Here is a 16,576-nt window from a genome sequence, read left to right on the forward strand (position 1 = left end):
TATTAATGAAATACTGATTATTTTACAAGTCCTACCAATATTCAGAGATAAAGAAATCATGATAGCCAATAAGAGAGACAAAAACTTGAGAGATTTACTGTCACCTTCCACACTACCAGTGGTTAAAACAGAAAGACATAAGACCAGTAGGACATAGACCATGCGGTAAATGTAGCGTCTGTGAATTCAATATGAAAACAACAAGCATCACAATAGGTACAACCGGTAAAGTATTTTTTCTAAAATGTTTTACCACATGCAAAAGTGAAGTTGTAGTATATGCAGCTACCTGCCCATGCAATAAAATGTACATAGGTAAAACAATCAGACCACTAAATAAAAGAATAATAAAACACAAGAGTTCAGTGAATAGGTATATTGAAGGTAAACCTTTAGTTGCACATTCGGTCATAGCCGAGAAAAACTGGAGAGGAGGTGATTTAAATAAAATTTTACTGAGATTAGAACAAAAATGTATTTTTGAGTTTAAAACCATTAAACAAGATTTAGACCAGATGGTCTAAATCTTGATGCAGACTTCTCAGTATATGTCATAGCTGGCTTGTTTAATTGCACTACTTAATACCTTTGTTCACCTGCTTTCAAGTTTTTGTGGGAAAGTAAATCTATATAAGTAGTCTGCATAGTTCAAAGGTTTTCCTTCCAGAGGTGTTAGTGGCGTGAAAATGCTGAGAGCACACATGCCGTGTTCTGATGATTGAGTATCACATAAATTTCAAGTTTCAAATTTGAAGAGGTTTTTTTAGTTAAAGTGAATAAGTAAATATAAGCAGAAAGAAAACCCTCCCACTCACTTAGGGGGTTATTTACTAAAGCTGTATCGCGTGCGTTAGGGCCTTTTCACATGCAATATAATGCAAATTAGGGGGGAGGAGTCGGGGTGGGGAGGGGGAGGAGTTGGCCATGGCACCGCAGCCGGCGATAATGTGAGGAACATTGTCACCGGCAGCAGCGCGGTGAATATCACGACCTTTTACGGTGGCGTTATTTGTGCGAAAGGTTGCAACTGCGGCCAGCGAAATCAGACCGCTATGGTGAGAACAACTGTGACCTTTTGCAGGCCCACCCCCTTTTTCGCTGGATTCATCACTCTGCGAAGAATGATGAATCCAGCCCTTAGTTTAGTATCCTTTTGTTGTTACTGCATTATATCAGTACCGATATCCTGTCTTAAGAAAAACAATACAGGTTTTGCAATCACTTGTATTATATATACAAAGGAAAGCTAATTTTTAATCTTTAGTGCTATTTTTGATATCCTGCTATTTAAACAGACTTCACATTTGGTAATTACTTATGGTGTATAAATATAAAATAGCCTGTTTTTATCCTTCTCCACTGTTTCTTTTACTATTTTGTGTCTGATTACTTAGTGCTACACCAATAGAACAGACATATAGTAGTATTTTCCTTCGGCATTGTCAGTGGCATGAAAATACACAGCTGCTTTGGTTGCAACAAGTGAGTGCTATTTTTTATTTATATTTCTGATACATAATAATTATTGGAATTACGCGGCGAGAAACCTATTCCTTCATTCTTTACAATGCAGAGTTGGTTACATGCACAATTTAATTAGTTTTTTAATAAAAAAATTTTTAAAGGATGATAATGCTTTGACCTATTGAGCATATGATCCAATATTAGATTATATTGCATGTGTAGATTGATATTCACAAATATATTATTGCAATTATGTAGTCTTTAGCTTTTACATATGCCATTTTATTGGTTTAATATTATTTAATTATTTTTTAGTAAGATGAATCTTATGAGACAGTGTTAATAAATGTATTTTTCTAATATTGTGCCAATTTTTAATCTCATATATTTGATACCATGCCACCCAGTAATTGATTCTTGAACTGTTTTGTATTTCTGCAGTTTGATTCAATGTTTCTATATCTTTTTTATATGTCTATATTCACCTCCATTTTTCAGAGAATTGTAAACTCTTGCATGTTAATAAGGATCATCCTAACATATATCCTGCATTTCTGTATCAGATCTGAAGGTACATAGATAATCATTTCTAATATAATATGAAGACAAACTTTTAATAAGAATACTTCTGTAAATTTTTTATTTAATGATTGTATATATATTTATGTGTGTTTATTTATGGATGTGTATGTTTTATTGTGTATTGCTTTTTATTTTGTGTTTTTTTATATATATTAATGTCTTTTTTATGTATGTTTGACTTATATTTTTAATTCATATTTTACTAGCCCCTGAGGCAGCTCATTCGCATGAGCAAAACTCGGCCAGAGTCGGGCTATCATCGTCACCATTTTATCTAATAAACTGAACTTGATTTCACCAATCGCTTCTATTTGATTGTTACTTTTTAATTTTCAAAGGGCCATGCACACAAATACAGGCAGTTACGCACATGGCTGGACCATGTGTGCAATGCATGCATTTTCTAAATGCCTGTCCATGCGTGTAACTGCCAATACACGCACAAGTGCCAGGCCCTGAAAAAGGGGAGGGTCTGGGGGTGAGGTCTGGGCTGGGAATGGCGGGGCGAGGAGGAGACTGGCCGGGACAGCGGTCATTAGCTGCTATCCCAAGAAGCACGTGCCAGCAGCCGGCCGGTGTGCAGAAACTTACTTCAGAGGAGCAGTAAGTAATGAAATAAAAAGATTTGGAGTAGGTAGGGGTTAGAGGTCGGGATGGAGAGGGGAAAGGGAAGGAAGGCTAGGCAGGGGGGTAGGGAAGTTCCATATTAGGAGCTACCACCCAGGAAAAAGATCTAGGCATCATAGTGGATAATACATTGAAATTGTCAGCTCAGTGTGCTGCAGCAGTCAAAAAAGCAAACAGAAGGTTAGGAATTATTAGGAGGAGAATGGTGAATAAAACAGAAAATGCCATAATGCCTCTGTATTGCTCCATGGTGAGACCGCACCTTGAGTACTGTGTACAATTCTGGTCACCACATCTCAAAAAAAATGTTGTTGCATGGGAGAAGGTACAGAGAAGGGAGACCAAAATTATAAAAGGGATGGAACACCTCCTCTATGAGAAAAGGTTAAAGAGGTTAGGGATGTTCAGCTTGGAGAAGAGACGGCTGAGGGGGGATATGATAGAGGTCTTTAAAATCATGAGAGGTCTAGAACAGGTAGATGTAAATTGATAATTTACACTTTCGGGTACAAGTGCTAATCCTCTTATGAAACCATAGAGGAAGCGTGGACCTCTCAAATATTCACCTTAAACCCAGACATTTTTTTAAGTTTTTGAGATGCAAAGAAAATTTCAAAAACAGTCATGTTCAAACCAAGTATAAATAGTAACAAATCCCAAAGGAGCACCATTAAAGTAAGAAGGGAGGATAAACAAGAAACACCGACATCAGCTGATGTTTCAGGAATCACCCTGCCTTAGGGAGTACTTTTCTTAGGTGGAGGATGCTCGAACCTAGATTATCCAATCTCTACATGAATACGAAGGCTCATAAAATGTCGTTTTAAGGTGAATGAGAAGTCCATGCTTCCTCTATGGTTTCATAAGAGGATTAGCACTAGTCCCGGCTTGCTGACACCCGATAACATTTTTAAAAATTTCGCTTTTGTTTATCCTTCATTGGAGGGTTTGTCTCCTTAGTGCTGGTCGCAAGAAAACTAAGGGCCAGATTTTAGTAGCTACGCGCGGGCGTAGATTTGTGCACGCAACTCAGCGAGCACAAATCTATGCCTGATTTTATAACATGTGCGCACATGTTATAAAAACCAGGGTCGGCGCTCACAAGGGGGTGCACACTTGTGTACCTTGTGTGCGCCGAGCCCTAGGGGAGCCCCGATGGCTTTCCCCGTTCCCTCCGAGGCCACTCTGAAATCAGAGCGGCCTCGGAGGGAACTTTCCTTCCACCTTCCCCCATCATCCCCTCCCTTCCCCTACCTAACCTGCCCCCCAGCCCTACCTAAATCACCCCCCTACCTTTATTTTATGTTGCACCTGCCTCCGGGCAGGCGTAGGTTGCGCTCGCTGGCCAAGTGCCGGCGCGTGATCCCCCGGCAAGGCCGCTGTGCTGGAGGCCTCAGTCCCTCCCCCACCCCGCCCCTGGACTGCCCTGCCCACTTCCCACCCCTTTTTTCAAGCCCCGTGACATACGCGCATCCTGGGGCTTGTGCGCATCACCAGGCCTATGCAAAATAGGCTCGGCACGCGCAGGAGAGGATTTAAAAGGGTTACACGCGTATATTACGCGCGTAGCCCTATTAAAACCCGCCCCTAAACCTTTTAAAATTGGTCTGTTAAGGTCCTTCTTCATTAGCAGTTTCCATATAGGTATAACTTGAAGGAAGGTTGAGAAATTTGTTTCTTAAAGCTATGGTACACTTCTGTGTATATGAAAACCCATTAAGAAAGTCTGAATCAAGTTTATGTTTAAAATGACTTCAAAACATTATTTAACTGGAGACGTGATGACGTCACCAGCGAGCATGGTGGCTTAGACATTCGCTCCCGGCTCTGCCCTGCACATTTGAGCTCTGAACAGCTGCACCCGCACTCTTTTTTTCAGCGCTAATCGGCGATCCCATTGCCCCGACGGCTAGAGATGGCGGGGAAGAGAAAACCTGTGAACTTAAAACAATTCTCATATGAGAAATTGGATACTGCCGACGGCGCCCCTGTAACAGAGCAGGCCGCTGAGGGGGAAGTGGCACCCGAGCCCGACCACGAGGCACCACAGTCCTTACATGATTTACCTTCGCGCTCTGAAATACGGGAGTGGTTCATTGAGCTACGCGCAGATATGCGGCAACACAAACAAGAACTCCAATCCCTCATAGCGGACGTTAAGGAGGATCTGGCATCGATGGGACGGCGGGTGGATGATCTTGATACCCGGATGGAAGCTCAGGAGGAGTTCATGCACAGTACTAGCGAATCGCAAAAAGTAAGCAGAGCGGAGCGCATGAACCTAGAAGAAAAAATAGAAGACCTGGAAAACAGGTCACGACGCAATAATTTGCGCATAAGGGGAATCCCCGAAACGCCCGATTTTACAGACTGCAGGGAGGTGGCTGTGCGATTATTTCGCTTCATTATGCAAATAGCGCAACCAGCCAGCGCGGAAGAGGAGCGGCCTTCTATTACCTATAATGTAGAAAGAGCGCACCGGGTGCAAGGCCCCCGCAACGGGGATCGACCCAGGGACATATTGCTATGTATGCAGATATTTCGGGAGAAGGAGCAAATTTACCTGGCGTCCAGGAAGCAGCGTGAGTGGGTCTGGGAAGGCCATAAAGTGAGCATTTTCGCGGACCTGGCGGCCTCCACCCTATGAAAGTGATTTGAATTGCGAGCTGCGACAACGGTCCTGCAGGAGAAGCAAATTCGCTACCGCTGGGCATTTCCCTTTGGGCTCATTTTCACCATCGAGGGGATCACGTATCGCATTAAGACCCTAGCGGAAGCAAAGGAGGATTTCAATAAAGCTAATATTCCTCACAATCTGCCTGTCAGTAAGCCGGAAGAGATACCCTTCAGGATGACTACTACACCCGGATGGCGGAGAGTGGGCAATACTAAACGCCTGGCGAGGCAGAAACCTCCTCATGACCATGGCTCCAGAGGTTCGAGAACTGATGCTTGATCTCAGTACTGTGTCGTCGCATGCAGCTTTCAGGCTTTGAAACGCTTAACCTCTCACCTGTGCAGGACATCATCTCATTGCGTAAGTCCCCGGCAGGATCTGTTCTACCTCAGGATTTGCCTTATTATGCAATTAGACAGTCGGGACAAATACGTATAAACTTTGCGCATCATGAGCTGGCTGAGCTTAATGCTCTATGGTGTGTTCACGTTCTCAGCCTTCAGGTATCCAGGGCGAGGATACATTTGGTTTGGGGGAATTGGGAAGGGGGGGCAGGGGGACCATGAGTTCATACTACCATTATCATTTGCTATGTTATTCTGTATCGGCTGCTTGGAGTGAGAGGGGGGAACATTGTCAGGCTGTTTGCGGGAGAGTTGGGAATCCTGAATGGCGATGAAGATTTGGTCCCTTAATGTTAAGGGTCTTAATACCCCCAAAAAGAGGCAACTATTGCAGAGGGACCTGCAGCAACAGCAGGTTTCCATAGCCTTTATACAGGAAACACATTTGCGCAGGTGCCATGAACGCTTATTACAGGTAGCGGGTTACCCACACGTGTATTTAGCAGCGAGCACCCGCGGCAATAAATATGCTGGCGTGGGCATCTTGATTGCCAGATCCCTCACGTTTACCTACTTGTCTCATATAGCGGACCCCAGTGGGAGGTATCTTTTCTTAAAGATAAAGCTGGATCAGCAAGTTTACACGCTCATTAATATTTATGCCCCTAATAAGGAGCAAGGGTGCTTTTTACGCACTCTAGTGGATAAACTGAACCACTATATAGAAGGCCAGGTACTGTGGGGGGGTGATCATAATTTGGTTCGTAATCCGAGAATGGATACTTCACAGCGCACCAAATCCGGTAGCTGGGCTGCCTCTTCTGAGTTAGCAAATGTGATCTCTTTATGGGGTTTAGTAGATATATGGCGCTCGCGAAACCCCTTTTCTAGAATGTACACTTTTTTCTCCCACCCACACACATCCTACTCCAGGATTGACTTTTTTCTAGTAGATAAGGGGCTGCAAAACCAGGTCCTGGATGTGGGGATTGGAGACATCACGTGGTCTGACCACGCACCGGTCTGGGTGACGTTGACACTCTCCACGGTGGATATGGGTGTCCGCTATTGGAGGTTGAGAGAGAAGCTACTGGGGGATGAGGAGAAGTGCCGGGTAGTTAATGAATACCTTCAAGAGTATTTCCAGCAGAACACTGGTTCCATAGCAGCGGCGGGGTCCCTGTGGGAATGCTCTAAATTAGTTATACGAGGGAAGCTCATAGCACTTGCCACTGCTGGGAAAAAAAAAAGAGAGCAGCGCAGAACAGAGCTCCTCGGCAAGCTGAGTAGGCTGGCCCGTCAGCATACATACTCCCTAAACCCTGATTTGTTAAGACAGCTGAATGCGGTACGCACAGAACTGCATATACTGGATGCAGCTTGGGTTGCCCACGCCCTGGAGCGCACTAACCAGAAATTCTTTGAGGGATCCAATAAAGCAGGCCGCATCTTGGCACGCCAGCTGAAACAGCGTACTATTCAGAACAATATCGCCAAGATAAAGAACCCAGAGGGGAAGTATGTCACTTCCTCCGCAGAGATTAGGGAGTGTTTTGCCAAATTTTACGAGACTCTTTATAAAAAAGATGAATCTATCTCTGCACAGTCCATTGGGCAGTATCTTCAGGACTTACTATTACCAGGCCTTACATCAGCACAGCGGGGCGCTCTTGACGAACAGATCAACCTGGCGGAGGTTCAGGCGACCATTCGAGACCTGAAGGCTGGCAAAGCCCCGGGTCTCGACGGCTTCTCTGGAGTGTATTATAAGAGGTGCAGCACATCCCTCCTTACGCCTTTGGTGACTTATTTTAATAGTCTGCGGGAGGGGGTTTTTCTACCCCCGCACACGAATACAGCAGGTATTACAGTGCTAGCAAAACCTGGCAGGGATCCCAATCAATGTAGTTCCTATAGAGGGAAACCTGGTTAAAACCAACTGACACAACTCTAATCAACCAGCTTCCTATCCAGACCTACGACATACTGCCCATACCCAGACGCAAAAAAAGAGGAGGAGGCCTCCTCTTAGCAACCAAAAAACCACTAGGTCTGACATTGCAGACATCCAATACCATAGCCAATATGGAATTCGCTTTATTCAACTCTAAACATCTGACTATCGCCTTAATCTACGCTCCTCCCGGTCTTTTGGAATCAGACCCTTCCCCTATCATAGAACTAACAGCAAAACACTTAAATTCAGGAAAACCAGCTATCTTGATGGGAGACTTCAACCTCCACGTGGATGTCCAACCTCATTCCTCCAACTGCAAAACCCTTCTCTCCTCCCTCAACCATATGGGTTTCAGACAAATTGTGACAGAATCTACCCACAAAGCTGGTCATACCTTAGACCTGATCTTTATAAACGAAGGTCTTTCATCCCACTCCACCCCAACCTGCCTTGCGGTTCCTTGGACTGACCACCGAGTCATCTCTTTAACGTTAAAGATCCTTGAGCCTCTTCCCCTAACAACCCAAACAATTAACATCTCAGTCAGGAAACAGTGCTCAGGTGATCACCTAAGTAAACACCTAGCCAAAGAACTAATGAATCTGGACCTCACTGACGCTAACTCAGCAACCTCATTATGGCTCAACATCACCAACAAGGTTGCAGATCAAGTATGTCCCTTGACAACAAAGTCTATCAACCCGGACAAAGACAACAGGAAACCCTGGTTCTCCACAGAACTAAAGTCTCGTAAACACGAGCTTAGAAGCAAGGAAAGCCAATGGCGTAAAAGCCCATCTACAACAACGCTACTCAACTACAAATCATGCCTCAACACCTACAGAAACGAAATCAACAAAACAAAAAGAGAATTTTTCTCCAAAAAGATACACCACTTCTCATTTGATTCAAGAGCACTCTTCTCTTATGTCTCAGCCCTCACTAAACCTCCCGGACCAAACATCCCAGATGACCAAGCTCTAAAAAAAGCCAGTGAACTTGCCGACTTTTTCGACAACAAAATCACAGCCCTCGTAGCCCCCCTCAAAGGGCCAACGCCGCACACAAGCTTCGCAAGCAACCACAGCCAGCAATCAGATACAGCAACCGCTTCTCAACCCAACACACACACAGCAGTGCTCGAATCGCTTGAACCCACGTCCACCTTAGAAATAGCAAATATCATTAAGAAGATAAAACCGTCCTCTCACCCCTTAGACCATATACCATCAAACCTGCTGAGCTCAATCCATGACATCATTGCCAAGCCAGTTGCCGATATCATTAACTGCTCCCTCGCCCAAGGCCAAGTCCCTGACCAACTCAAGTTAGCAATGCTCAAACCTCTCCTCAAAAAACCCAACCTTCCTACTACAGATCTGGCTAACTATAGACCCATAGCTAACCTCCCTATGCTAGCTAAAATTATGGAGAAAATTGTCAACAGACAACTTTCTGAATTCCTTGACGCCAACAATATCCTCACCAATAACCAATATGGATTCCGAAAGAAAAAGAGCACCGAATCCTTATTAGCCACTCTAACAGACACCATTATCTTCAATCTCGAAAAAGGACAACCTTGTCTCCTCGCGCTGCTGGATCTTTCCTCAGCGTTCGACACCGTGAACCACCCTAGCCTACTACAACAACTAACAGACATCGGCATCACTGGAGCAGCTCTCAACTAGTTTAAGTCCTTCCTAGAGAACAGAACATACAAAGTTAAGATAAACAACAAGGAATCTCACCCCATCCAAGTCAAGATGGGGGTACCACAAGGATCATCACTCTCCCCCACCCTCTTCAACATTTACCTTCTCCCACTCTGCCATCTACTTACTAACCTCAAGCTCACCCATTTCTTATATGCGGATGACATTCAAATTCTCATCCCTATCACGGAGACCATACACAAAACCATGGCCTACTGGAAAAAATGCCTCTCATCCATCAACGATCTTCTAACCAGCCTCAACCTGGTGCTAAACACCAAAAAAACGGAAATTCTCATAATAGCACCGGATCAATCTACCCCGCCAACATCCAGCAACTCTCCAGACACCTCAGGATATGCCACCGCACCTCAAGTCAGGGATCTGGGAGTACTACTAGACAACAGACTCAGCCTCAATAAATTCATAAATAACACTACAAAAGAATGCTTTTTTAAATTACAAGTGCTAAAGAAACTAAAGCCCCTTCTACTCTACAGGGATTTCTGCACAGTACTCCAAGTCATCATTCTTACTAAATTAGACTACTGTAATTCACTCCTGCAGGGCCTTCCAGCATACACTACCAAACCACTCCAGATGGTTCTGAATGCTACTGCAAGGATCCTTACCAATGCCAAAAAAAGGGACCATATCACCCCAATCCTCCAGCATCTCCACTGGCTTCCCATCAAATATAGGATTCAGTTCAAGACTTGCATGTTGATTCACAAGGCACTACATAACATCTCCCCACTCAACTTAACTTTCCAGCTTCAACTACACTCTTCTAACAAACCAACCAGAAGGGCATACCAGAACAGAATGATCACCCAACCAGCAAAATCTACCCTGAGGAAACGCGCTCTATCCACAGCGGGCCCGTCTCTCTGGAACTCACTACCACCGGACCTCCGCCTTGAACCGTGCCATACTACTTTCAAAGTGAAACTCAAGACTTGGCTTTCCATCAAGCTTTCCCAGAGAGCTAAAAGCAAGAAGAACAAACATCCAGCCTTGTCTTACAGCAATATTGTAATGTTCATATTGCGTCAGTTATATGTTTCAAGTTGTTTTCTAAGTTGATCTTAGTGGTTTCATAATAGATTGTACTTTGATTATTATCCGTTCATTATATTCGATATGTTCCATGTAAACCGCCTCCCCGGCGATAGTTATCTTTGTTAAATGTGAACCGGAGTGATATGTATTGTATACAGGAACTTCCGGTATATAAAACCAAAAATAAATAAATAAATAAATATAGACCAATATCCCTCATTAACCTTGACCTGAAGATACTGGCGAGGGTGCTCGCAGCGCGTCTTAATATAGTTCTCCCGGGGTTGGTCCACCGGGATCAAGTAGGGTTTATACCTCAACGAATGGTGGCAGACAATGTGCGTAAGGTCACTGACATACTGTGGTGGGCTAAGAAGCAGAACACGCCCTTGTTGTTCCTGGCAATAGACGCAGAAAAGGCATTTGATCTTGTGCATTGGGAGTTCTTGTTTGCCACTCTGGAAAAAATGGATTTTGGGCCCATGTATTTGCAGTGGCTCCGGGTACTATACCATCTTCCCACAGCGCGCATAAAGGTTAATGGGGGATATGGGAATGAGTTTCCGGTACAGCGCGGGACTCGACAGGGGTGCCCGCTATCGCCCTTATTGTTTGCTCTCTTTTTGGAGCCTTTTACAACGCGGGTCCGCAACTCTGCTCAAATTACAGGTGTCGGACTAGGGGATATGCACCTGAAATTGTCTCTTTTTGCGGACGATATTCTCATGACTATCACCAATCCTGACACCTCCCTCCGGGAAATTACATCGGAGATTGCATCCTTTAGTGCGGTTTCTGGTTTTAAAATCAATCTAGATAAATCCGAGATCCTTAATATATCAATTGACCCAAGTACTCTCCAGGAATTGCACCGACAATTTCCATTTAAGATAGCAAAAAGCGCTATTAAATATCTTGGGGTGCATATTGGGGCTGACATTGATGATTTATACAACCTCAATTACACGCCTCTTCTAGGTAAAATAAGGAAAGACTTGCAGACTTGGGATCGGGGTCAGCATTCGTGGATGGGGCGTATAGCCATTGTAAAAATGAACATCTTACCTCGATTTTTATATCTGTTTATTACGTTGTCTATTCATCTCAGCTCTGCCCTGTTGAAGTCATGGCAGAAGATTTTATATGACTTCATTTGGTGCAGGCGACCCCCAAGAATCTCCCGCCGTTTGTTGTATTTACCGAGGGACAGGGGTGGTCTTGGAGTGCCTCATCTAGCAAAATACTATGCGGCGGCCCAGCTACTGGTGATTACAGATTGCCATAGGGTGACTACAGCCAAACAATGGGTTACTTTTGCCGACTGTATATTGGGGAACATGCCCCTAGCAGCTCTGGCCTGGCAGCCACGTACTACTTGGGTTTCTGTGGCTGCTTTATCTCCATCCATTAACACTACCATGCGATTATGGGATAAGTGGAAGCAGCAAATTATAGGCACCCACCTGTATTTTTATTCTACTAATATTACCCATTTAACCAATTTCCCCGCCGGGCATCATAGTCCTTCTTTCAGGGGTTGGCAAGCTAGAGGTCTACTCAAAATTGAGCAATTCTTGGGGGGTGGCTCCGCTTTGACTTGGCCTCAACTTCAGAGTGCATACCAGCTACCTGCCACAGACTTTCTTACAGGTTGTCAAATCTCCCACTTTATTCAAAGTGCATCTGTATATTCTTCCATAGTACAGGGTAAAACTTTATTTGAACACTATTGTGATGATGCAGATAAAAAGCGGGGAATGGTTTCTAAATTATATGTCCTCTTGTCCGAGGGTGCAGATGAGAGTTTCCCCCATACTAAAGCTTGGGAGCAGGACCTGGAGCGGGCCATTACAGCTGAGGAATGGTTACATATGTACACTGCAGTAAAAAAGTGCTCTGTTTCAGCGAATATGCAGGAGAATTGTTACAAGATGCTTACTAGGTGGTATTTGACTCCTCATATTCTCCATAAGCGCTACCCCACCCTCAGTGCTCTGTGTTGGCGTAACTGTGGCAGCCCTGGCACTTATATGCATATGTGGTGGTCTTGTCCCCTGGTACATTCTATGTGGTACCAGGTGGCACACTGGTTGGAACAGGTTCTACACGTACCTGACATACTAAACGCCGGGTTCATGCTAATTGGCTTACCGCATAAAGAATTGACCAAGCACCAAGCCTTATTATGTCAACAGGTTTTTATTGCTACACGGATGGTTATCGCACAACATTGGAAGCAGCCAGTGCTCCCTGCACTTACACGGGTACAGCAAAAAGTACATTATCTATGCCGGATGGCGGCAATCACAGCGGAATTGCACAGAACTTTACCCCTATTTCGGGATACTTGGACACCCTTTCTGGACTGGGAAAAATCGGCTACTGATTAGTCATATCCACTTGCGATGTCTACCCTCTTCGACATCAGAGACCTAACAGAGTAACTGTCCATCCATCAGCAGCGGTATGCTTCACGTGGAACTTGCTTATATGTCCTTTTACTGGAACTCATGGTGGGGGGGTGGGCGGCTTTGGGAACGGGGGGGGGGGGGTTGGGGGGGGAATGGGGGTGAGGGATGTTTATTACGTTTGAAAATGTTGAAGGACATTATGTTTGACATTTGCTGTTCTGTTGTTCACATTTGCTTGTCTTTATTTCAACACAATAAAATATAACTTAAAAAAAAAAAAAACATTATTTAACTGATTTCATTTTTTTTTTTTCAATTTCCAGGATGGGAACAATACAGAAGACTCCTGCTTGAAAGTGGATCAGCTGCTTGAAAAATATTACCTGTCTATCCTATATACTTTTGAATTCATTCTTGGTATGCTCGGAAACAGCATTGTTATTTTTGGCTACATCTTCTGCATGAGAAAGTGGTCATCTGGCAACATCTATCTTTTCAACCTATGTTTGTCAGACCTTGCCTTCCTTTGCACACTTCCGATGTTAATTCAGAGTTATAGCAATGAAAACTGGATATATGGGGCTATTATGTGTAAAACCAACCGATACCTGCTCCATGCAAATCTGTACACAAGCATCCTCTTTCTCACATTCATCAGTATTGACCGGTACATGCTTATTAAGCATCCTTTCAAGGAACACCTTCTGCAGAAGAAGCGTCTGGCTCTCATAATCTCAGTTGCCATATGGGTCATAGTCACCCTCGAAATACTACCTATACTTACCTTTATAGGACCTAACAATTCTTACAATGATGGGAAATGTGGCAACTATGCAGGCTCCGGAGATCCGTACCAAAGTTTGGCCTTTAGTATGTGTCTTACTTTTATAGGATTTCTCATTCCCCTGTGTGTCATGTGCTTCTTTTACATGAAAATGGTCATCTTTCTTAGGAAAAGGAATGAGCAGCTCACCACTACGGTTCCCCTTGAAAAGCCTCTCACGTTAGTCATTCTGGCAATGATTATTTTCTCATGTCTTTTTACACCATATCACATCATGCGAAATGTCAGGATCGCCTCCCGGATGGAATCTTGGAAAATATCTGAATGTACCAAAAGCATCATAAACTCAGTGTATATTATCTCCAGGCCTCTGGCATTCATGAATAGTGTGATTAACCCTGTTTTTTACTTCTTAATGGGTGATAATTTCAGAGACATGCTGATAACTAAAGTAAGGCAAGCCTCACAGACAATGAAATCCTACTGCATATGATCTGACAAGACAGATTCCTTTCTCAGGAAACAGCGGTGTGTCTGTTTTAAATTAAACACCCAGGTATAATAGAGCGAGTCATCCTTTATTGCACTGACCTATGGGTTCTGTGTAGGTAGCTTTACTGCATGCAGTACTAGTAGTTTAAGACTGTTTGCTCTACTTTGTGCCTGTGACCAAAGTGCAAAGCATGTTTTCTTAAGTAATCCTTGCACAATATTGATAAAAGGAAGCACAATACATGGGAACTGTTTATTTGCCAATTTTGTTTTGTGTAAATATGCTACAGCAATGAAAATACTAGAACGCAGAAAGGTTGTGTTAAACCTCGCCGCCTTGTGAGTCTTTCAGAAATGCAGCACGTGCTATACCATTGTTATATTCTGCAAACAGAAAATGTTCCTTTTAGGCAAAACTTTGGACGTTAGGACTAATTTACGGTAATAGAGCTAAATCACCCTGAAGCGAGGTTGCTGGTCGTTTATATTTCCTTGTTAGATTTGATATGTTCAAACAGGATTCAGCACTGCTATTGATTTGCACATCTTTCCCCAGTGATTTGCTGATTTTTTATCTTTTTTTTTTATGCTAAGACATATTGGTATATGTTTTTTCTCAGTTAGGCAGCCAGACTATTTGAACTAAAATGAAACTGAGGTAAATTGTGTCAGAATGTATAATAGCTGCAAATAAACTTTATATACCCAGCCCACAGGGAACCCAACGTTCAAACTTACTGGTGGTACAACATTTACACGCATAAGTGAATGTTCGGAGATTAACACTGGCATTTTGTACTCTATGCAGCAGGAGCTGCACAGGTTATAAATTACCATCTATTTCTGCTCCAACAGTTTGTGCATATATTTCAGTATGCCTGTATATTTCCAATACAGTAAAACATGAAGACAATATTCAAAATCCATTTAGAATTTATTTTTTAAAATTCTTGTATGCCACATTTTCAATTAGAATTGGCCAGGGCAGTTTACAATATTACATTCATCAAGACAGCATGACATATAACATCGTACAGTATAAAAGAAATTAAAATAAGTAACAATGGACAGAGCCTCAATTTCAGTAAAGACATGCCTCCGATAGTAATGCGATGAAAAATATAGATACCTGAGTCATTCAAATGCTTTTCTGAACAGGTAGGTTTTCAGATTTTTCTTAAACTCTTTGATATCTGATGTTAGTCGAAGGGACTCGGGTAAATTATTCCAGAGTGTTGGGCCAGTGCATGAGAAGGCATGCTTTCTGGTGAGGTTAAGTCTGGCAATTTTAGTGGTAGGGATATCTAAGACGTTTTTGTTTACTGAGCGTAGATGTCTGTTAGGTTTATAAATGTGTAGTGATGATCATAACCAGATAGAACAGTTATTGTGAATTAGGTTGTGAATCATGGAGATAATTTTGTATTGTATACACAAACATACAGGTAACCAGTGTAAAGAGTGAAGGATAGGCGTGATATGCTCACAACAGGTAGAATTCATTAATATACGGGCAGCTGAATTCTGAATTAGTTGAAGTGGGTGGTTAGAATTAGTTGAGAGACCAATATAAAGAGCATTGTGTAATCTAAACCAGTAAGAATCAGTGATGGTAGAGCAGAGTGAAAATTATCTTTGCAAGGTGTGGTTTTAGCTGCTTTAGTAACTGAATTTTAAAGAAAGAAGACTTAACAACTGCAGATATCTGATGATTCATCAGTAATTGAGCGTCTAGGGTTACACCAAGATTTAGAGCCTTTTGTGTAATTGAAATTGAATGACCATCAACTTTCAAAATGCCAGGAGGGAAATGTGATGAATTTGGACTGGTTGTTAAATTATAACTTCAGTTTTAAACAAATTCAATTTTAAACGATTATGAAATAGCAAATGTTCATGGATTTTATACAAAGATTGACCAAAGATATGTTTTTTTCCCCAAGAAACAATGTAAGGAATGAAGAATTGTATATCATCAGTGTAAATTCTAAAATCTCCCAGACCAGAGAGAAGATGACAGCGTGGAAGAAGATATATATTGTAAAGCAGAAAGTGAAGAGCCTTGTGGAACTCTAGAGGGAATGAAGTGCCAATGTTAATTGTATGCACTAGTGTTTATTTGTTAAGGACTAAATGGCTAACCAGCAATATGCTGTATGCGGGTAGAATTTAGCTGCATAAGTCAGGGTGTCCCGAGGGCGGGTGGGAGGCATTTTGGGAAGGAGTGGAGTTAGCTACATAAGTTATGCTGCTAACCCTGGTTACGCCATAGAGTTGTCCTAAAGTTATCCAGATAAACATATGTGCTGCTACTTTGCTGGATACATTTATCCTGCTAACTAGCCAAGCCACTTAACGGCTGAATTTTGGCCTCATACTTTCTTTACCCATTTTGTAAACATATGTGCATATTATTTAATGTGTGAAATAATTGTCACACTGCATGAATAAACACCCAGAA

The 16,576-nt window shown here is 42.8% G+C and overlaps 1 protein-coding gene across 1 annotated transcript in view; it reads left to right on the forward strand.

The window, feature by feature from the left end:
* SUCNR1 (succinate receptor 1) overlaps positions 1-16,262 on the forward strand; it is a 40,496-nt gene extending 24,234 nt beyond the window's left edge. The window contains exon 2 of the mRNA XM_029617258.1: positions 13,163-16,262. Within this exon, the coding sequence (XP_029473118.1) occupies positions 13,163-14,116 (954 nt within the window). The 3' untranslated portion in view covers positions 14,117-16,262. The remainder of the gene's footprint in view (positions 1-13,162) is intronic.
* The last annotated feature ends 314 nt before the right edge of the window (positions 16,263-16,576 follow it).

The sequence above is a fragment of the Rhinatrema bivittatum genome, chromosome 9 (genome assembly GCF_901001135.1).
Source record: "Rhinatrema bivittatum chromosome 9, aRhiBiv1.1, whole genome shotgun sequence".
NCBI classification, from domain to species: Eukaryota; Metazoa; Chordata; class Amphibia; order Gymnophiona; family Rhinatrematidae; genus Rhinatrema; species Rhinatrema bivittatum.